Genomic DNA, 22,887 nt, shown 5'->3' with positions numbered 1-22,887 from the left:
CTTCTCACCTTCTGAGCAACAAGCCTGACTAGGAAAGAAGCCAGGCCTTTGCCATCATCACCTCAGGGAGCGTCTAAAAACCACCTCTCGCTATCACCGAGCAGAATGGAAGGACGGAGTGCTTGACCTCCACAGTGAGACAATCCAGGGGTCCACTCACCGCTGGGCACCCTGAGGTCAATCTTGTTGCAGAAGTCAGTGTAGCAGCAGTGTGTGTTTCGCAGGTCCTCGGAGCTCAGACAGTAGAAGGGCTTTCCAGCAGGGACCAACTCCACCTTGGGGATGCAGGTGCGCACGTGGTGCTCCATGCCATCCAGGTTGAAGATGGAGACCATGCAGGCCCCATCTGTTTCACACGTGTAGTTGGTCTGCAGGCAGCTGGTACATGCACACAGCAGAGCTACAGGACACGGAGGGGCAGATGTCAACAGGAATGCACGTCTTCCTTCAGGTCCTTCTCCAAACTCAGAATGAGCCCCCCTCCCGGCATACTTATATCCCCAAATAAGCAGCTTCTATGGAACTGGGGACAGAAAGACGCCTCAGCAGGCACCTCTGCACCTCATTTAGCTCAGAGACAAGGCTCTGTAGGTCCTGCCATTCCTAACTGCTCTGTTCTCTGCCAGTGAAAGAGAGATGAAGCACCCACTCCTTCCAAATGATCCTGCAAGGTGGATGGAGCCTTCCCTTTGGAGAACAGGTGCTCCCCACATTCCACACAAAGCTACCCAAGATTCCTTGGGGCCAGTCTCATTCCATCTCTTCTTGGGCACCAGGCACCCATTTCCAGGACATGGCATGCACGCTCTCATACAGTCTTTCACTGCAATGTTGTTGACTTTCTTCCCTGCCCAAATCCTTCAAAATTCTGCTCAATTACCACTTCCATTGAGAAGCCTTCCCTGGCTCTCCATCATCACCTCCTCCCTTTAGTCCATGTTTGGTACCCAGCTCATGAGGGCCAAGGAAGATGTTCTCCTTAGAGAATTTGAATGCCCACTTCATAAAGTTATTGTGAGGAGGAAATGAGATCATGCATATAAAGTGTATAATAAATTTAACCCGTACCAAAAAGCCCCAGGCAGCACTCGGCATGCATATGTACACTCATGTACTCATGTGTGTGCAACACACACACTCTCTCTCTCCCTTTCCCCTTTTTTCAACTCTGCAGTAGACAAAATCCCCACTGGGATTAATGAGTTTTGCTGGGTATGTACCACACGTAAGTGTGTGCCACCAACAGGAAATCACCGTCAATGAATTTGGCGCCTCTGAAAGCTGTTGAGCAGCCCTGGAATCTGCAATCCTTTATTTATCTGACTAACAAGAATAGCACAGACAGTTGGTACTCCTCTACTGTCTCCCCAAGCCTAACCTCGCCCTGACCTCCTGGACGGGCACGAGTGTAGCTTTGGCTGCAAGACTGGAGCCAGCATTGCCAGTGCTGGGGCGCGCGCTCGCTCGCTCACTCACTCACTCACTCACTCACCAGGGCGGGAGGGAGGGCGCGAGACCTCCATGGCACACGCTGGCGAAGACCTGCACACTGAGCCTCTAGAGCAACAGGAGCTGTGGCCAATCCAAAGGAAAGCCTGGGCTTCCTACAGAGAGTCCCTCTTCATCTCTTCACCCAAAGACAACCCAACCTACCCCAGACTGTAAATAAGGCAACACTTTGCTGTTCCCATTCCAGGACACAAGGTACTGGGGAGGGATGAGAGGCAGGAAGTCGACAGGCCTTCCATGCAGGGCCTGTGTGTTTACAGGGTTTGAGGAGATTTCTATCTTCCGAGACGAATTCCCAAACGTGCAGCTACCTGCTTGGCCGCATGATTTCTTACGGCAGTGTGTTTGAAGTGGGCAACTGAGAGACAAGGACTCGTCATAAAAGGAGCTTTTCCAGAAAGTCTCTGGACCTCGGTGCTAACCTTCTAGTCTCAAGACAAAGAAAACTCCAAACTTGTGCTGCAAATTCTCTCACTCTGTTTCTGTTTGTTTGAGACTGGTTCACTCCATAGCCCAGCTGGCCTTGAACCCTCCACTCTCCTGTCTCTACAGTACTGGGATCACAGGCCTGGGCCTCCAAGCCAGGCTCTGTCTTACTCCTCTTAAGAGCTTAAAATTTATTCAAGTCTCAGAAAACTTGGCAGGACCCCCTTTTCTTCCTCCAAGAGTCCTGCTAACCCAAGAAGGCGCCTTTGATGATTCCCTTTTGTGCCCTTAGGGGCTCCCTACAGGGAGCACACCTCTTAGTACCCATGTTGTGACGTCCAGCAAAGAGAACAGCACTGGGTCTATTTGGGGACGCAAGAAAGGGAAATTAACAACTTCAAGGGATGACTATTCTGAGCCTGGTGAGACAGCCAAGCCCACAGCCGCCTCTGAAAAGCAGTCCCTTCAGAGTCCATCAATTAGTGGGCCCAGCAGTCAGGAGCCCCTGATTCCTCAGACTTATTCTTTTCTCGTTGGCCTTGTTCACAGTGATTCATCCTGGAGAATGAACACGCCCACACGGGGCTCATTATTTTTGGGAAGTACTTAGACGATCTTGGTGTAAGACAGAAAGGAGGAGAAGAGGAAATCTAGGTTAGAAGGGGCTGAGGATGAGCTAGAAAATGACCACGTGGGTCTGTGATAAGGAGCTGGGCAAGTCCCTGAGTCTATCTGGGCCTCAACTAGCCAACCAACAAACACCACTTATCTTACAGAGACAAGAGGGAAGTTAGCCAACGGCCTGCTAAGTGCTGGGGCTCCCCAGCAAGGCTCCCTCCACCCACTGTGTACATCTTTGCCTTTGCAGAGCAAGTGACGAGTCCCGACAGCCACACTTTGAAGATAACCATCGCCACTAGCCACACTCTGAAATATCTGACTTTCCATCACCAGGAGCGGCAGTGGGTGTCTCGGAGTAACAGGTCACGGAGACCTGAAGCCTGCACGCCAGGTCTAACACTGGCCACGTGACTGAACTACTCAGCTGGCCTCCTGTACCACCCACTGTACCAGGCTGACACTGTAGAGCAGACCTCAGGACTGTATCAACTAACATAAAAGAACGTGTGCTAGGATGCACTCAATAAACACCAACTCTGCTTTGAATGTAAAAATTGAAGTCAAAAAAGACGCAAGCAAGGAAAATGCCTCGTACACCGACTAGGAAGTGTCGAGTCACAGTCTCAGGAAGAAACTGCTCATTAGTCCTGTGGCTGATGTGGCTCTGGGTAAGTCACCTAACCTCTCTCAACCCCACTTTCCTCATGATTAACCAGAAAAGGGAACTGAACAAGACGCCTTCTCAAGCCTTTCCGGTGACAAGTTCTCCTCCAGGTCCACTCTTCAGAGCACCCTGAGTGTCCTCTGCTCTGTTCCACCCCAGCCTTTCCCAACGGCTTTAAAGACACGCCTGGGCTACTCGCCTGCTAATGTTTCTCACTGAAACAAAAGAAACACTAATAAAAGTATAAGCATTCTGAACTTACGATAAACTTGGTATCCTAAATTTAATTCTTCCTGAAAAGCTAAATCTGGGCTAATGACAACAGCCCCTGCAATGTTTCGGGATGACTCATCAGGTCAAAGTCTGCACATGTGTACAAACAACACGGCACACCTCAACCTCCTATTCCACCACTAAGCATGAGATGCCAGGCGCGGCAACCACAGAGGAGCTACCAGCGCACTGTGTGTGTAAACAAGTCAGGGCCAGCATGTCACTCAGCAGTAGAGGTTTATCTACGTGTGCAAGGCCCTGGGTTTGGTCCCCAGCACTGCAAACTAAAAAAAAAAAAAAAAAAAAAGGAAAGAAAGAAAAAAGAAAAAGAAAGACGAGAAAGCGGTCAGAACACGAGCAGTCCTCCATGGACAGACTTTCTCTTATTACGAGTCTAATTAGTCAAACCTGAACTAAAGACAAAGCTGTGCGGCAAGACTGGAGCATAGTTCAAAGTCTGTCTGACTGGAAGGTGGTTTGTGGTGGGATGTCAATGCATATCTGATTCAGAAGAAACGCTGTTTTGAGAAAAGCCAAGTCTCAGCTTGGGCAGGCTCTGGGGGCCGGGGTTCTGCAGAGCCTCGGGAGGACAAAGATGCTCCAGGCTGTGCTCAGCCAGGAAGCCTCAGGAATCACCAGGAATCACCGGGAATCACCGGGAATCACCGGGAATCACCGGGAATCACCAGGAATCACCAGGAATCACCAGGATCTTAGCCTCACGACCTGACAAGCCACTGCTGGGGTGCCCACAACCTCAGGGTCGGAAGCATGCTGCACAGCAGCCTGCTCTGTCTAGGAACCGGCCACGGACACACCGGAACAGTTCCCAAGCTAGAGCGACCGTGAGGGGTTGTGTCCGGTGGGTGCTCTTTTCTGATAGGCTGGTACTTTATACTTTTAGAATGCAAGGCCTCAGGCATGCTGGGAAAGAGCTTTACTAACGAGCCATGCAAGTAAGTTCAATAGAGTTAAGACAGACAGACAGACACCAGCTTTCTAGCACAGTGTGACGCTTTCGGCTGATGCTGCTCTAGGTGCACACAACACAGACCGACTCCATGATCCCATGTTGTCCTCATTCTCTCACACGGTCCCCACAGAGCTCAGGGCGGAGGCAGATGCAGCTGTCCCACTGTATGAGGAACAGGGCCCTAGAGAAAGTAAGGGGCTCACAAACAGTGTACCAGCAAGAGATAGTGCCCCTTCTCCAGGCTCCAGACTTTACACACAGGAGTTCCCCAGGATTCTCCAATGTCCCCTTGGCAATGACCAGGACTCCTAACTTTCAGGACCATGGGAAAAACCTTCCCAGTTAAACTCACCATCCTGCAAATGTATTCTCACCCCACTAGGTCAAATCTGCTCTTGTTTTCCTGAGCAGAGACCTTACCAAGCACATCACTGCAGCTGGCCATCCCTACTTTTCAAAGGCATGTCTATGACAGCTCCTATTCTGTCACCTCACATTTTTGTTCACAGACATCTTTACCTTCTTAAAAAGCTCCAAATCAGTCAGGCAGTGGTGGCGCACACCTTTAATCCCAGCACTCGGGAGGCAGAGGCAGGAAGATCTCTAAGTTCAAGACCAGCTTGGTCTACAGAACGAGTTCCAGGGTGGCTGGATCTATAAGGAGAAACCGTGTCTGTCTCTGTCTGTCTCTCTCACACACACACTCACACACGGCTCCAAACCTGTCGTGTCTTAGGAAAACCCCACAGACCACAGCCGTCTCTCATCACAGCTTAAACTTCACTACAGATCTAGTAAACAACTAGGACCTTCTGGAATCTCTTTATGAACAGGTGGACCAGGTCACTACAGTGTTCCAGCTGAAGTGCCATTTAAAGAGACAGACTATGCTCCATTCACCTCTGTGTCTCCAGGACTGAATATGAGTAGGCTCACAGTCAATATTTGCTCAGACAATGGCCATTGGACTGGTGAGAAGCCTCAGCAGGCCAGGGTGCTTGCTGCCAAGCCCGATGACCCAAGTTTGATGCCCGGAACTTCCACATCTCAGGAGAGGAATCCAGAAAGCTGTCCTCTGATCTAAACACTTACTGTGGAACCTCCTCCCTCAACACAAAATAAACGACCACTTATCACAACCATGCTGAAGTCCTTCAAGGTAGAAGGAAAAGCAGTTACTCCGGGAGTGCTAATGGACTGTCTGTCTTCTGTGCCTGGATTCTAACAGCCAACGGTTTGGCAAAGAAGGGCAGCTGAGAATCTTGTACAAGTCACATCTTAGACTGCTCAGCTTTGCCATTATTACACCCAAAGGAATAACAGCACTCCTAACATCTCCCCGTGCCGCTCAGTGCTCACACGTCCATCATCTTAAAGATACTTTCCAGAGCTGGTTTGTTCAAATCTGGACCAAAAAAAGTTTCACCGCACTTTGCCAAAAGCTCTTAAACCTGTCGGACCCCAGTGTTACTACTTTTAGGAAAATCACTCGCTGAGGAAGCCAGGTGGCTTATCCTGGATGTTGCTGGCTCCTGGTGGTGTCCTTTTAGGATGTACCGCCTCTGCAGTTTCTATAAACTCAGTTAGCTCTGAAGGTATGATCTGCATCCAATCCACTAATTTTTTTTTTTTTGCGCCCTTCTCTTTCTTTGAGATGGGGCCTCACACAGCCAAGATTGGCCTTGAATTCCTTGAACACCCCCCTTCCAGGCACGAGGGAGGTGTGCATCTTCACACAGGACTGCTCTTCTTTTAAGATTTATTACTTTTATTATTTTGTGTGTGTGTGAGTGTTTGCCTCTGTGGACATATATATACCACGTATGTGCCTGGAGCTTGTATAGGCCAGAAGGTGTCAGATCCTTTGGAACTGGAGTTATATATGGTGTGAGTTGCGATGTGGGTGCTGGGAACCCAACCTGGGTCCTCTGCAAGAGCAGCAAGTGCAGCTGAGCTGTCTCTCCAGCCTTGAACTTTTGACTTTTCAAGACAGGGTCTTGCTATGTAGCACAGGCTAGCCTTCAACTCCTTCTGCCTCAGCCTCTTGACTGATGGGGTTCCAGATGTTCCATGCCCAGGTGCTCACCACCATGCCCAGGTGCTCACCACCATGCCCAGGTGCTCACCACCATGCCCAGGTGCTCACCACCATGCCCAGGTGCTCACCACCATGCCCAGGTGCTCACCACCATGCTCAGGTGCTCACCACCATGCCCAGGTGCTCACCACCATGCCCAGGTGCTCACCACCATGCCCAGTGTCTGCCAAATTTTAACCAGGATATTAATGACACGTATAATTTCTAGATGCTCCTGTTGTGACAGGCCCTACTGCAAGCACTAGTCCTCCTCGGTACCATCTTCCTCTAGTTCAACAGGCACAGTTTTTGACTAAGATGAGGCACTCCCTCTCAGACTATGTATCTACTAGCGTCTACTCAAAACTCAGGACTGGATTCAATGTCTTTTCTTAGTAGCGCTAAGACTTAAGAGTGGACTCTTTAAAATACCTGCCTGTTTGTGTGAATCTTCCTGCATGCATGTGAGTGTATGTAAGAGGGGAGAGAGGGAGGGGAGAGAGAAAGCGCTTGCCCCCATGCTCGAGCGAATTCACACCACAGTGCGCATGTGGAAGTGAGAGAATGAGCCGAGGGCGTCCGTCAGCTCTCTACCCCATGTGGACCTCAGGGTTTGATCAAACTCAGCTTGTCATGCTCAGTGGCAAGAGGCATCCTGCCGGTCCCTACACACAGGCTCCTCCTTTGATAATGAAGGTCTGTAATCATGTCTGATCTAATTCTGTGGCTTGTCCAGCCTCATTACACTGGTCAGGAGGTCAGCATTCTATCCCTCCTCCTAGCCCAGTGGTTCCACATAAGGACGAGATCTTGTGAGGTCTTCGGGGTCCTTCCTGCTGTGCCTCAGGGTAGCCCACTTCCCACAGGTGTGCAGTCTGACATCCCCACACTGAGAACCCTATGCTGTTAATCAAAGCCCTCACTTACTACTAAGCCTCCCCACCCTAGTACTGCATACTGCAGAGTTACCTAGTAGACCGTCCAATCACTGTAAAAATTACTAAAGCGATTATAAACCCTGTATGCTATGTTTTGGTCTTTTAATGCACTTTGTCTTTTGAAAAATTTTATTATATGTGTGTGGGGGGTGAGGGAGGCGGGAATGTGTTGCTCAAGGGTAACCTTCGGTCTTCTTCCACTATGGGCTCTGGGGACTCAACTCAGGGCGTCGGGGCTTGCATGGCAAGTGCTTTTACCCTGAGCCACTGGACCCCGCGCACATTTTCTTCTCTCTTTGAGACAGGCTACACTCTGTGTAGCCCTGGCTGTCCTTGAACTTGGAGATCCACCTGCTTCTGCCTCCTGAACTCTGGGATTGAAGATGTGCACCACTGCTAGGCTAGTGATCAGAGTCATCTTTTCTTTGCTTTACACGATCCCTTTTTCCGTCTTTAAAATTGTCAGGCTGTAGGTCAACGATGGCGGCTCCCAGAACAGGAGCCGTGGCACAGCAGCAGTGGGAACGAGACCGATTTACACATCACCGAGTACAGGGCGCAGAGCCGGAGGGCCCTTCAATCAGTGCTCTCCAGTTACTAAGGATTCGAGGTGTAGTTCTCCAGGGTTTCTTTAATGTAGTAATGTAGTTAGTTGTAAGAGGAATCTTCAAAATAAATTCAGTAATACAAAAAAATTGGGAAATCTAATTTGTTCCTCCAAGATATAAATTCTACATAATGTATATTAAATACATCACCATATACACATTTTATTTATTTATTTGTCAAGACAAGGTCTCACTACATAGCTCTGGCTGTCCTACAACTCACTATGTAGATTAGGCTGGTCTCGAACTCACCTGCCTCGGCCTCCTGAGTGCTGAGATTAAAGGCGTGAGCCTATGCCTAGATATCATTCATATTTATTTATTTTATTTTTAATTATGTGTAGTTGTATCTGTGTGTTGGTATGTGCTCATGAGTGCAGGTGCCCTCAGAGGCCAGCAGAGGGCATCAGCTCTCCTGGACCTAGAGTGAGAGGGACTTGTGAGCGGCCTGGAGAGGGGCCAGGAGCCACATCCTCTGCAAGAGCAGTGCATAGTCTCTTCACTACTGCTGCAGTCCCAATTACCCTGTGTCATATAAATTATGATATATGTGATGAGACAGCACAATTACTATTCAAAGTGGCAATGCCTCCGACCCAGTGACAGAAAAGCTGACGGTAAAATTCATATAAATTACAAGGGATCCTGAACAGTCAAGCCAATCACAGAGGGCAGAAAGAAAAGAACAAAGCTGAAGGACTCACATTTCCCAATCTCACACTCTCACAAATCCATACTTATCCACTGCTGGCACAAGGACAGACATACAGATTAAAAAAATTTGAGGGTCCAGAAACAAAACCATATACATCTGTGAGCAACTGCTTTTCAACAGTTGTGCTAGAACATTCAAAAGAAAAAATGTCTCCTCAGCAAATTAACTACAGGGGAGAGAGCAGGAACAAAAACAAACCAACAAACAAACTAACTCCACTTGTAACCCAGTACTCAGGAGGGTGGACAGGAGGGTTGTAAATCCCAGGTCAGCGTGGGCTACATAGCAAGACCTAGCCTAAAAACATAAAACAAAACAACGCACTCGGGAGGCAGAGGCAGGCGGATCTCTGTGAGTTTGAGACCAGCCTGGTCTACAGAGTGAGCTCCAGGACAGCCAGGGCTACACAGAGACCCTGTCTGGTAAAACAAACAAATCAAAACAAGCCAGCAAGATGGCTCAGTGAGAAGAGGAGCTAGTCACCTGAGTTTGCTTCCCGGGACCCTCATAGTAGATCGCCACTGACTCCCAAAGATTGCCCTGGCTTCCACGTGTGCACTCCCACCCCCACAAAAAAAAAAAAAAATCAACCAAAAAACAAAAATTATTACAGCACTACAGAAAACTATCTGATCGTTCTTGGTAAGAGAAACAGAACCACCATGCAGTCCAGCAGAATTACCACATAACCTAGCCAAGTCTGTTCCTAGCTATTTACCGAAAAGAAACTGAAAACAAAATTACGTATACAAATAGTCACAAAAAATTCCAAATGTCCATCAAATGATGAGCGGATAAGCAGTGCAGTGCATTCATACAGTGGAGTCATTACTCAGCCACATGAAGGAAGCAATCACACACACTACAATACGGATGAATCCTGGAAACACTGCAGGGAAGAGAAACCATGGCATGTGGTTCCATTAGATGACGTGCCCAAACATGGACTTGGGGCGGGAAGGTGTTAGTAAGGGTACTGCAGCACTGGTTAATGAGTTTTCTCATTCAAAGTTTTCTTTTGGAATAATGAAAAACTTTTGAGAATTCCATAATGGTGATAGTTTGGATATTATAAAAGGCTTTAATGCCACCAAGTGTGCACTTTCAAGTGGTTAAAATAAGTGAATTCTGCTGTATGTATTTGATAACAATTTAAAACTACCATAAATCCACACACCCAAAGCAAAATGTGCGATATAATCTCAGGTACAAAACGAAACAAAAATCCTTATGTGTGCACAGGAAAAATATCCGAGGCACAGTGCTTTTCCAAGTGTTATCTAGGTCTTCTACCAAATCCCAAGAATCTCTGACCGCCACACAGAGGGCAGCCAGGGTCTGCCACCTTCTCTATCTATCTAGTACAGTCTCTGGTAAACTCAGTAATACCAAGTCGGACCAACACCATGTTTGGTAAATTTCAGCCCAGTAAGTTACATGCATTTCTAGATTGTCAGGTTATTTATATTAGATTTATCAATTTTATGTGTTTTGCTGGCACGCACACACACACACACACACACACACACACACACACACACACACACACACACACGTCTGTGTACCAAATATGTGCTTGGTGGCCATGGAGGTCAGAAGACATCAGATCCACTATAACTGCAGTTACAGATGGTTGTGAACCATCACATGGGTACTGGGAATTGAACCCAGGTCCTTTCTAAGAGCAACAAGTGCTCTTAACCATTAAGCAATCTCTCCAGCCCATACTGAGAGAGGGTCTCACTGTGTAGCCCTGTCTGGTTCAGAACTTGCTATTTAGATCAGGATGTTCTCAAACTCACAGATCCACCTGACTTGATCCTGAGTGCTGGGTTAAGGACATGTGCTATCCCCTACCCAGGCTCTTTTTACTTTTGAGAGGATCTCAGAGGTTCCAGGCTAGCCTTGAGTGCTGGGATTACAGTCATGTGCCACCCACCACATGCAGTTTTCCCAGGTGCTGGGCTTTCTCCATATCAGGCAAAGACTCTACCAACTGAGCTACACTCCCAGCCTCTATACTGTCCTTTTACCCACTGCTTAAAATATGAAAAACAGTAGCTACAGATCTAAATAATTGCCGAAACAGTTATGAAAATCTTGAATTGGGGGCAATGTTTGCTTTGCTTAGGGGAGAAAAGGGTGAGAAGGCAGTAGCTGGGGACAGACACTGAGCCCCAAAGTTCTAACTACACTGAGTAGAAAAATCTTGCATCAGCAAAGCAATTACATGTTATTGACTACCCCCTCCCAAATTTCATTTTCATCCTTCATGATCATCAAAAGTAAATTTTAAAACAAGACAAAAAGTTCTGAGTGCTGAGACACAATACAGTCAAAGCCACAACACACTTGGTGGGATCCAGAAACCTGTTGGTAGAGAACCACTTATGAAAAAATGTAACTGGCTTACTAAAGGGAGTTTTTGTATGGGGGCAAACCCCATCTGTTTAACAATAAAGACGTTTAATAAACTTGGCATTTGACTCCAGATCTCAGAAAAGATCTTGGAATGGAGTTCGCACAGGAGAAAGGTGTCTGGAAAGGCAGCCCCACACCACACCACTCTGTGAGCTGCCCTTTCTGAGATCTGCTTGGAGACAAACCCAACCCCAGAGAGCTGTTTAAACAAGTTCAACTTTAAGCCTCGGGTGTAGAGAATGAAAGCTTTGTTCTCACTCAGAAGAGATGTTTGATGTTTATGCTAAGGAGACCTGTCACTGCAGTTTAATTTATGACGATGGTAAATACCCAAACTTCACACACGGCCCACCTGCTGCCCAGAAGGCCAACTCCGCAGGCCTGACTGGGAGGGGCATGTGCAAAGCTCCAGACCCAAACACGCTGCAGACTCAGCTGCAGTTAAACATTCAGCAACTCGGTTTTTCTCCTTAACTTAGTTTATAACAAACACAAAGCAAGTGGAGTTTTGTTTGTTTGTTTTGGCTACACTCATGTAGACACACTTCTGGCTCATTAGAGCAGGGGGACATTTCCCCGGGTGTTCCCTTCCTCACCCACTTACCACAGTGTAAGCCGAGGCAGTGAACCTCACACCTGTGAGGGAAGATCGGGAGGGTAACTGTTTCTGTCAACAAAAGTAATGCAGGAGACACAACAAACAAAATCAACCAAGAGGTAGAAACTAACGAGGCCGAGATTAAGTTCACTTGGCCGTAGTAAAGTGGATGTGTAATATCACACACAGAAATCAGAGGTGAGGTAGGAAGAGAGATGATTATGTCCAAGTAACTCACAAACATCCACAGCATTTTTGAGTGACGTTTGAAAGAACAAAATAAAGCAAAACACAACAGAAGATGGGGCCAGAGAGATGGCCTTCTCACAAGAGCACCCGCTGCCCTCGCAGGGGACCTGGATTGGGTTCCCAGCACCCCCACGGCAGCTCACCACCATCTGTTACTCTAGTTCCAGGGGTTCCAACACCCGCTTTTGGCCTCCAAAGGTATCAGGCACACCTGAAGTACATATACAGACATGCAGGCAAAACAGTCACGTACATTTAAAAAAATAATTAAAATCGAATAAATTACAGCAAGACAGAATTGAAATTATTTACCTAGGATTTTACTGAGAGGATGAAAAATTAACAAATTCAATCAAACAAATTTATTAACCTCTTAAAATCCACCAGGTCCTATGCCCAGTGGAAGGGCCCACTGTTTGAAGGTCAGAGAGCAGAACCCTAACTAAGCAATGCGCCCCAGCACTACCATAAGGAAAGGTGCTGACCAGGAAAGCACAGGAGGATGGAATTCCCCGGAACGGAACGTTGTTTTAGCTAGGAAGAGGAGAGGGGAGAAGGAACAGGAAAGCACGAGGCCATAAAAGTACAAGGCCTACGAGGTCCACACTGAATGACAATGCCCATAACAGTGTCAGGGTTCCAGCTAGAGACCAGGGCAGCAGAGACCAGGGCCAGATGGCACTGACCATGCCCATCTAGGGGCCTGGGGGGAGCTTCGAAACACGGAGGCAGGGGCCGTGGGCCAGAGCAGGTAAAAGCCGGCAGCAGCAGCAGAAGCTGGAGGAAGCCGGAGGCGCGGCTGGGCTAGAGCACTCGGCAGAGCACTTGGCAGAACACAGGCTCCAGAGTCCAGCACCCAGGCGCTGCCCACCTCTTAAGGAGCACGGAGTAAAGACACAACTCGAGCTCAGCTCAGTGCCAGGAGCTACACTTCCAGCAGAGGAGATGCCTTCATTGCCACTGTCACCCCAGTGAGTGAGGAGGCTCTGAGGAGCAGTTCCACTGGAATTCCAACTAGCAAAGAAGAAAACTGCTGAAGGGCAAGGATAGCCCTCTTAACTCAGCTCTGGGCCAGGCATGCCCAGGTTTTCAGAAACGAGCATTGCTGCACTGAAGTGCAAGACACAAACACATCCTAAGGAGGCCTGGGGGGGGGGCAGAGGGCTCCTCCACACAAGCACATCCTAAGGAGGCCTGGGGACGGGGGGGGGGGGGGGGGGGGGACGGGGGGCAGGCAGAGGGCTCCTCCACACAAGCACATCCTAAGGAGGCCTGGGGACGGGGGGGGGGGGACGGGGGGGGGCCGCAGAGGGCTCCTCCACACAAGCACATCCTAAGGAGGCCTGGGGATGGGGGCAGAGGGCTCCTCCACACAAGCACATCCTAAGGAGGCCTGGGGACGGGGGGGGGGGGGGGGGGGGCAGGCAGAGGGCTCCTCCACACAAGCACATCCTAAGGAGGCCTGGGGACGGGGACGGGGGGGGGGGGGGGGGGGGCACCGGGCAGAGGGCTCCTCCACACAAGCACATCCTAAGGAGGCCTGGGGATGGGGGCAGAGGGCTCCTCCACACAAGCACATCCTAAGGAGGCCTGGGGACAGGGGGGGGGGGTTAGAGGGGCTCCTCCACACAAACACATCCTAAGGAGGCCTGGGTGGGGGGGGGGCAGAGGGCTCCTCCACAAATTCTTAGAAATTCCTCAGCATTCAACCCAACCTAATCTGGAAAGCACACAAATCCCATTTTCGCTCCATATAAATTCTAGGCCAGCCCTGAACTCAGGGTGATCCTCCAGCCTCAGCCTCCTGGCTGCTGTGAGTATGACATATGCCAGCACATCACTGAAAGGACTTTCACATTTAGCAATGGGATGCCAAGCTACTGGGCCACATCCTTGAACCCATCCTGGGCGACTGAACCCGTCATGGGCTATCCTCATCACCCCACTGTCTCCCTGGGCTATCCTCATCACCCCACTGTCTCCCTGGGCTATCCTCATCACCCCACTGTCTCCCTCCCCCTGCTGTCTGACTCACCACACACACGTTTAAAAACAAGAAATGCCTCCTTACTATTTCAGCTTCTATAGGTCAGAGTCCAAGCAGAGCGGCACTGTGTCAGCTAAGGTCGGATCCTCCTCTAAGATGAGGTTCTCTTCCAGCTTTAATGGTTGTTCTAAGATCCCCTGCCTGGCAAATCCAGGACTCAAAGCCCCGTTTTTCTCCTACTATGAGAAAAGGACCACTCTCGGCTCCTAGTCCGTCTGCCAGCCACGTGCCTGCTGGGATGGGAAGTTCATAACATGGGTGGTGGCTTCCAAGCCAGCTGGAGTTTCTCTGGATTCCTTTCTGCAACGGACTGAGAAATCATCACGCCCACCTACCTGAACACCAACTGAGACCTATCTGTCAAATCCCCAGGAGGCAGTACACCAACACCACCAGTGTTAGAGCGTGACTGGGCACAGGGCGCTGTGGGAAACAGGGTGGCTACAGGACGCTCCATTCCCTTCGCTGCCCACTGTCCATCTCATGTGGCAGAGGCAGGCACGGAGCGGAAAGGCAGCCATGCTAATGCTCGGCGCACTGAAGGGGGGTGTCACCAGTGCGCATCAACAGGGCCCCCTCAGTGCGCACGTCACCTAGGTGTGCGCCTTCCAGTTCTGGGGGCTGGGAATGTAGCCCAGTGGTACAGTGCGTGACCAGTATTCATGAGACCCTGGGTTCCATCCCCAGCATTGCCAGAAACCAATAAAGACTTCAGGTGCAGGGACACCACCAGGGACCTTAGGGACAGTGACAGAGCTGTTTCCTGCGAACTCGAAAGAACCTGAGTTCAGAAACCCAGCACCCACGTAAACGCCACGACTGTAACCTAAGGACTGGCAGGGAAACAGCCAGACCCTGTGGGCTTGCTGGCCAGCTAGTCTATCCGAGAGGCCCTGTCTCCAAAAATAAGGTGGACAATGATGGGAAAACACTTGGCATCAATCTCTGGCCTCCATATATACATGCATGAACAAGTGTGCCTGCTCACACATGTATACACCATACACATACACACAAAAAGGTGTCCTTAAAAGTTTACATGATGTCACTTATCTCTAGAACATTAGCTAATGAAATTGATCATCCTGAGTCTGATTCTATGCATAGAATTTGCCTACTTGCTAAAAGTTATCTGTGACCCCAAACACAATGCTTGCAGCACTTTCCTGGCCATTCGAGGACTCAGAGCAGTGAGACCTGAGCAGCCCAACACACGCGTTCCCACTGGAGGTCAAACAAGGCGACCCTCTGCTCTCTTCTGGCTCTCACACTGTAAACACATGGCCTCTGGGCAGGATAATCCTGCCATACTTTTCATTGATGACTTTGTATGTAAAACTGTCCCCAAGCATAGTGCTGAAGGGATGTCTGGTGTTCCCAAGCACAAGACAGTGATACATATGCCTTAGAGAGAATGATGTGTACGCAATCTCAATTCAAGAGCTCCATGTTATACCCCAACAACACGTATTAAATAGTGTGTCTACACAGAAGACAAGGTTATCTATGGGTCACCTGATGAGGAGGCTACAGAGGCTCTCAGGAGCCTAACCCTGTACTTCCCTGGCCACTTTAGAGACCCTAACTCGCAAGCAGTCTCAGGCCGGCTTTACAGAGCACCCAGTGAAGCAGAGGATGGAAGGGCCGCTCTGGGCACACTCTAGTCCATCTTCCTCGCAACACTCAGCCGGTAATTGTGTCTACTTAATTATTTTTAGTTTAAGCCACAGAGATTTTAGGTTCCACAACAGTAGGGATATGGGAACTTTTGTTCATCTTATTCTGTGTTATTTCCTCATGCCAAAAGCAGTTCTAGGCACACACCCAACTGAATGAATAAAGAAATCTCCTATATGTAACTATGCAGATAGTAGAGGCGATGTGATATTTGTTACTTTTATTATGTTAAATCCAAAATATTCAGTAGGACAAATTCAAGCTTGAGACTGGATAGAAAGAAGAAGAGGAGGAGGAGGAAGAAGAGACCATTACAGACTCGGGAGGCAGAGGCAGGCAGATCTAGCCTGGTCTATGGAGCAAGTTTCAAGACAACCAGGGCTACACAGAGAAACCCTGTCTTGAAGAGAAAAAAAAAAGACAAGACGACTACATGGCCTCAAGTGACTCTACCTCTGCGATCTGGAGGGAGGGTAAGCCCTGCTGGAATGGAAACGTCCCTGCTGAACCAAACTCTGGCAGGGGTAGAGAAGGGAAGGAGGTTGCTCCATGTCCCACTTATCCTGGACGGAAGCCGGAAGGGACACAGTAGACAAGAGTGGATGGAGATGGCGCCTCTGGGGTCCAGGCTCAGGGAAGCCATGCATGGGTGGGAACACTGAGATGAGCAGAAACAGAGAGCAGGTATTCAAACCCAGTCATGGAGCAAACTGAGAAACTCAAGTCAGACTGCAGAAGCCGAGCGCCAGAGAGCAGACGCTCCAAGGCTGTGGCATCCCGGGCTGGAGAGATGGCTCAGCGGTTAAGAGCACTGACTGTTCTTCCAAGGCTGTGGCATCCCGAGGAGTCTAGGTGGGGCTGCTGGCTGATGCACCTGCAGCTCAGCCAGCACCGGAGGCCTGATGAGGAGGATGGCCAGGACTTTGTGTAAATACCGAGAGGAAAAGGAAACAATGCCCCCACAACAGACAACACAAGAACTCAGCACAAAGAGGCAGGGTCTCAGAATTATTGTTGACTGCTGTTCCAAGGCAAACTTCAGAAACAGAGATTTTAAAATTAAAATACAATAACCATACCAGTATTCTAATTTAACCTTCAAAAATAAAGAGGATCTAAAGTGTCACGAGCTGAGAGAGAATGCCATTCCCCCACGACACCCTGTACTCCTGGGTACTTAGAACAGGCTGCAACGCAATTCAACTCATGTTCCAAAATGCAACATGCAGCCTCAACAGGCCACGCTGGAAGCAGCAGTGTGTCCCTCCTCTCCCGGATCCTCTTTACTGAATCATATTTTGGTAGCAAGGTTACAATTAGCTCACCGGTGGAGAATAAGCCTATTTATAACACAGCAGTCCCCCTGAAAGGCACGCTCATCGGAAAGGAGTTTTGGAGGAAAACGAAGCACAGCTTCTTCCCCTACTGCCTGCAGACTCCCAAGGTCCTTCCGGATGGAGTCCTCAGTCTAACCTTCCTGTGTTCACAGCCACCATCCCGGCCACCTCTCAGTCTCCATGTTCTTATGTAACATTTACATAGTACCATAAACACACCCAGAGTTGCATAACATTGCCAACCAATAAAGCCTAAAGCAGGTCACTCCCTCGGCCTGCCTTTGACTAGCCCAGGTATGCCGCCTGGCCTGTGAGGAAAAAGCCTGCCAAAGGCAGAAATCAACTCGAGGAAATGTGAACCCTGGCTACCAAAATGCAAAATAAGAAATGAGCCACACTGACATGTGGTGTGTCTATCAATCAAAGTATGTTATTCTGCCCCATAAGATAAAAAGTAACCCAACATTGCTTATTCACCAAAGTCAGAAACAGTGTCTAAAAATATCTCCCTGCCAACTGGCTATCAGTAAGTCAGAGGCTCACAACCGTCCCCATAAGAGTGACACACAGTATTTTCTTATTTCCAGAGGGAAAGCTGAGGCAGTAGCAGGTGAAGTTACTTGTTCAAGGACAACCTGTAAGGAAACAAAGTTCCCTGCTGCACACCAGCCTCCTCCCTCCATCTGGTTCTAACCTTTAACCAGAGCAACCATTTTAATGTGCTTTATCACATCTGCCCCAGGAGCTGTTTGAACAAGCTAATCAGAGGCTCCCTTTCCCTCCACAGGAGATCTCTTCCACTGCACTTCAAACCCATGCCCACTCAACAAAGTTACAAGGCTTGGATTGGGATTACATTTTTAGGCTGTTCGCAGAAATGCAAAATGTTCCTATCAGGACCTCAAACGCCTCTCTTGCCGCTTTCTGCCTTTAAAAAAAAAACGAATGTCATGTTCTGCTCCTAACTTAATTTTACATTTTATAATACTAATGTGAACATTCCTAAGAGAGGTCTTAAAACACATACACCTAGCAAAGGGGTGCTGCTTCAGGGTGACATCACTCTCCTTATCATGGGCTTTGTACAAAGCCCCAGCTTTCATTAATTACCAGAACACCTATCTCTTGCTGCCCTCACATGGTGTCCACACCCCAGCCATGAGAACTGCCTGGCTGTCACTTCCCCGGCCCACACAGAGCAGCACTGGATAGGAAATGCAGGGGAGGGAAAAAATCAACTTGTTATCCCAGCCTCTACTTTCCCAGAAGTGACGTTTCACTTAAGCTTTTGCAACAGTGGTCTCCGTAGCATACACTATTGGCAACTCGACGTGGCCCGGGAAAAACTACAGTGTCTGGCCAAGAAGTTTTAAGGCCTTGGAGAATGTTTACTGGACACACAACTGAATTTCCCATTTACCAAAAAAAAAAAAAAAAAAAAAAAGACCCAGCTCCCTGTCATACCCACCCACCCTCACCTCACCCCAACAAACATCCATTTTAGGGAGGGTACAAAACAAAAACAACCAACTGAATTCTACTGCATTCAGAACCAGTTGGATTACCAATTAAACATTCTTAACTATGTTAGCAACAAGAAAACCCACAGACAGATACACCAAATCAGTAGGGTTTGCTTCAAAATCTTGGAGATGCCAGAGGCAGGGTATGAATTCCACTGGAGGGACTTAAAGATTTATTTAGACACACATAACGTGACAGACCCGAAGACGGGACTCCTTGTTTTCACTCTCCCACTAAGAAACAGCACCGTACACGTTCCAGAAGCACGGCCCGTCGGGCCCAGCCAACGTTCTGATTTATGAAAACCATTCTCTCCCCCACGAGCGTTCCTACCCTCCGACTTGTTTCTCAGGCTCCACCACACAGTTACCTATGAGGGAGCAGCAACCCCGGAGGACACAGCACAGCCTCACAGAAGCATTAGCCAGTGAACAAAGCCCTGCTGCACAAGCCCCACCACTGGGGGAGAGAATACATCCAAGCAGGAGATAATGAACTTGCTTTTGAGACTCCAAAGTAGCATGGTGTCTTCTCCTGAGGGTCGGGGTTACTAAACCAAGACCCACCTGAGAATCGTGTGTGTGTGTGTGTGTGTGTGTGTGTGTGTGTGTGTGTGTGTAACCCCAGACACACACACACACACACACACACACACACACACACACACACACACACACGATCTCCCATGGCTGGAAGGTTGGGGACCACTGAGAGGCAAAGCAGCAGCAGGCTTTGTACAGTGGGTGCAGTCCGATCCTAACTGCCTCACCATATCCATCTGTGGGTCAATAATCGCTCCGAAGGCACTGCCAACTATAACCTTCATCTGCAACCCCAATGCCCAGACACATTTGAGGATACTACCCAATGAAATATTGTAGGGTTTCATGTGCTCTTCCCAGCCCCAAATGCCTCATAAACAACACAGCCGGTGGAGTGTCCCAGAGACTTGTCTCCACCTCAGTAGTGGGAAAGGTGGGGGTGGGCCTGGCCAGCACAAGGCCCCGAGGGTAGGAGGGTAAGGAAGGTGTGTGTGTGGGGGGGGGGGTGCTGGGAGGGACTGTGTGCCGCGGCAGAAGTACTAACCAGGGGCCGTACTAACCAGGGGCGAGGGAGATGGCCCAATGGTGGGGTCTTTAAATAACTGGGGGGGGGGGATGTTGGAAGATGTTCCAGGATTTCACCTGAAAAGCATTCTCAAAGTGATTAACTGAATGGGCCCCCTGGGGCGGGGTGGGGGAGGCCAGGAGCAAAGCAAATACAAATACACCTAGATTAACAGCTGGGAAACTAGGTTTCCCAGGGTTGGCGTGGTTCTGAGGCCAAGCTCCAAGAAGGTTTAGGGGCCTGCTCGCCCCATTTCCTCCAAACAGCTTTACAGGCATGCATATCCGAGGTGGTGGTGGTGGTGGGGGGGGGGTTGCCCTGCAGAACCAAGGGAGTGAGCGAAGGAAGGGGAACTGTGACTCCGGTGCCTTGAACATCAGGGTGGCAGGGGAGGGAGGGGAGGGGCGCCCCAAGCTGATGGGAAGGTTAGAGGACCCCCCCCCTACCCTTGTAGCCTAGGGTACGCGTGAGCTCTCGGCATCAGGTCACCTCGGAGAAACAAGCTCCCCCCTCGCCGAACCCCACAATCTTGGCGGGAGAAGAGGCGCCCCCGGGAGCATCTGCCGGCAGGGAATAACCCCCCCTGCACGGACGTGCTGAAGGGCAGGAGCCGGGGACCTCCACATCTCCAGGGAGCCTGGGGCTGCGAGCCGAGGCAGCCCAGAGGGTGCTGGACGCGCGACCCCCGGAGCGCCCCGGTCGGGCTCCGCCTGGGAGGGCGCGCGGGCCCCCGAGGCTGACCCCCGGCCACCCCGGCCCTCCGCGCCCCCCGCCCGGCCATGTTGAGCGGCTGGGGAGGGGGCGCGCCCGAGCCCCACGGCGGGCGCGAGGCCTCGCCTGGCCCTCCGCATCCCGCGCCGTCGTCGTCCCCCCGTCCCCGTCCCCGTCCCCACCCCAGCCCGGGACTCACCCTGGCTCCCCCGGGGCCCAGACCCGCCGCTGCCGGCGAGCAGGAGGACAACAAGGGGGAAGAAGGAGGAGGCTCCGGCCGACTCCGCCATAGTAACCGCCGCTGCAGCCCAGCGCCCAGCGCGCGCGCGCGCCCCCGGCGCCTCCCTCCCTCCTCCCTCCGCCCGCCCGCACGCGCGCCCGCACGCGCGCCCCCGGCTCCCTCGCTCCGCGCCGGCACGTGAGCTCCCGGGAGCCGGTGCGGCGGCGGCGGCGGCGGCCGCTGCTGCGCGCGCGCGCGCCCCCGAAGGGCGGGGCCGGGTGCGCGCGGGCGCCCGCCTTAAAGGGGAGGGTCTCTGTTAAAGGGGCGGAGGTTCTCGCCTCGGCCAACCTCGCGCGCCAGTGCGGGGGGACCCGAGCCAAGCGGAGGGCCGGGGAGGCGCGGGGTAGGGGGGGTCCGGGTCCCGCGCCCTCCTCCCCCCCTCCTCCCGCCCGCTGCCGCGCTGTGGCCGAGCCGGCGCTGGCCTCCGCCCTCCGTCCCGGCCCCGACCCCTCCGGCCCAAGGAGTCCCGCGGGGGGTCGTCGCCAGGGTCTCCGAACCCGCGCGCCCCGGTGCAGCCCTCCGGGCACAACCACCTACCTGTGCGATCGTCCTAGGCTTGGCGCGGCCGAGAGCCCGGGGGAGGGTGCTGTCGCCGGGAGAACCCTTCGGATCAACAGCGCGACCGTACCTATCTAACGCCTCACCGTGTGCATCGCATTGGCCCGGCATTTACCCTGGCTGTCTTCAGGAAATAATGAGGCTAAATATTTACGCAGAACGTTCCTTTGCTTATTTATCGTTGGGAAAGCTGGAAACTAGAGAAGCAATAATAGCTTAGATAAACTATGGCTCACCCATGTGAGGGAACACCAGTAATTAAAAATCGGTCTGCAAAACTCGAGGCATGAGAGAATGATATTTCATGTTAAATGGAAACGCGAAACACCAAACTTTACGATATTAAAATTTTGTGGATGATGTTTTCGTAGGAGAAAAAGGAAAGATATTACTCAGTATTACCACTAGGGGTTTTGTTGTTGTTGTTATGTTTGTGTTTGTTTGTTTGAGACAGGGTCTCACTATGCAGCCCTAGCTGCCCAAAGACTCACTATGTAGCACAGGCTGGCCTCAAACTTACTAAGAACCTCTCCTTCTGCCACCTAAGACTAAAGGTGTGTGCCACAGCGCCAGGCTGAAATAATTTTTTACATTTCCTTTAAATATTCCAGTAATTTCTAAGTACTTTCCAGATAAACATTGCTTTCAAATTTAGGGGAAAGCACCAGGCGGTGGTGGCACACGTCTTTAATTCTTTAATCCCAGCACTAGGGAGGCAGAGCCAGGCAGATCGCTGTGAGTTCAAGGCCAGCCTGGTCTACAGAGCGAGATCCAGGACAGGCACCAAAACTACACAGAGAAACCCTGTCTCAAAAAACAAAAAAACAAAACACAAAAATAAATTAGGGGAAAGTGCTTATAAATGGTAAAGTAAATGATCCCCTATCTTTCTGAAGAGTTCACTTTGTCGTCATTAAGAGGGTAAGGCACAGAGAGTCAAGAGACCCTGGGATCTGGATTCTGTTTCTACTAACCCACTGGGGAAACAGGCCACTTTTTAACCTTTCTAAGGTGTAGTCTCATGTGTGAGACCTAGGGGCAGAGAAGATGGTCATGAGGGAGGGAGCTGTTCTGATGCGTAATCCTCACCTTGCCTTATAAATTGTCTCCATCACAAAGGGCCTGAGGAAAAACAGGACTACAGACCTCACTCCCCGGGTACAACACACACAAGTGTAAGTAAAGTCACATTGGGGCTAGTAAGTAGCTGGATGAGTCAACACCATTATTCTTACTCTTTTTACCCTCGTCTGCTCCCTCAGAAGTCGCCTGCCTCCCCAAGTCCATCTAATTGACCTCCCCAACTGTGTTCCCTCCTCCTGAAGGTCCCCAGCCATAGTGGACTTGGTACTAAAGGCCACTAGACCAAAGCGGGCCTTCAATAACAAACGTATTCTCTCCCTCCCTTCTGAAGCCTAGCAATCCAAAACCACGGTGTTGACTGGGCCACAGTCCGTCAAACTCTTCAGAAATGACTCCTCCCCTGCCTCTTTGAGCTTCTGGTAGTTCCCAGAATTCTTGGTGCTCATCAGTGTCTGGCAGCGAGACTCCAATCCCTGCCTCTGTCTTTATGT

General features: G+C 50.4%; 1 protein-coding gene across 2 annotated transcripts in view; it reads right to left on the bottom strand.

The window, feature by feature from the left end:
• Acvr1b (activin A receptor type 1B) overlaps positions 1-21,414 on the bottom strand; it is a 41,053-nt gene extending 19,639 nt beyond the window's left edge. Inside the window, exons 1-2 of one of the 2 annotated variants that reach the window (XM_076556879.1) lie at positions 21,293-21,414; positions 161-400 (exon numbers count right to left, since the gene is read on the bottom strand). In XM_076556879.1, coding sequence (XP_076412994.1) covers positions 161-335 — 175 coding nt within the window. In that variant the 5' untranslated portion in view covers positions 336-400; positions 21,293-21,414. Of the gene's footprint in view, positions 1-160; positions 401-20,674; positions 20,834-21,292 lie in introns of those variants that run through there. The other variant, XM_076556878.1, reaches the window with a different exon arrangement.
• Between the last annotated feature and the right edge of the window lie 1,473 nt (positions 21,415-22,887).

This window comes from Peromyscus maniculatus, chromosome 20, assembly GCF_049852395.1.
Source record: "Peromyscus maniculatus bairdii isolate BWxNUB_F1_BW_parent chromosome 20, HU_Pman_BW_mat_3.1, whole genome shotgun sequence".
In the NCBI taxonomy this organism is placed as follows: domain Eukaryota; kingdom Metazoa; phylum Chordata; class Mammalia; order Rodentia; family Cricetidae; genus Peromyscus; species Peromyscus maniculatus.
Note: the sequence above shows the minus strand (reverse complement) of the source record. Positions and strands in the feature narration are given on the sequence as shown.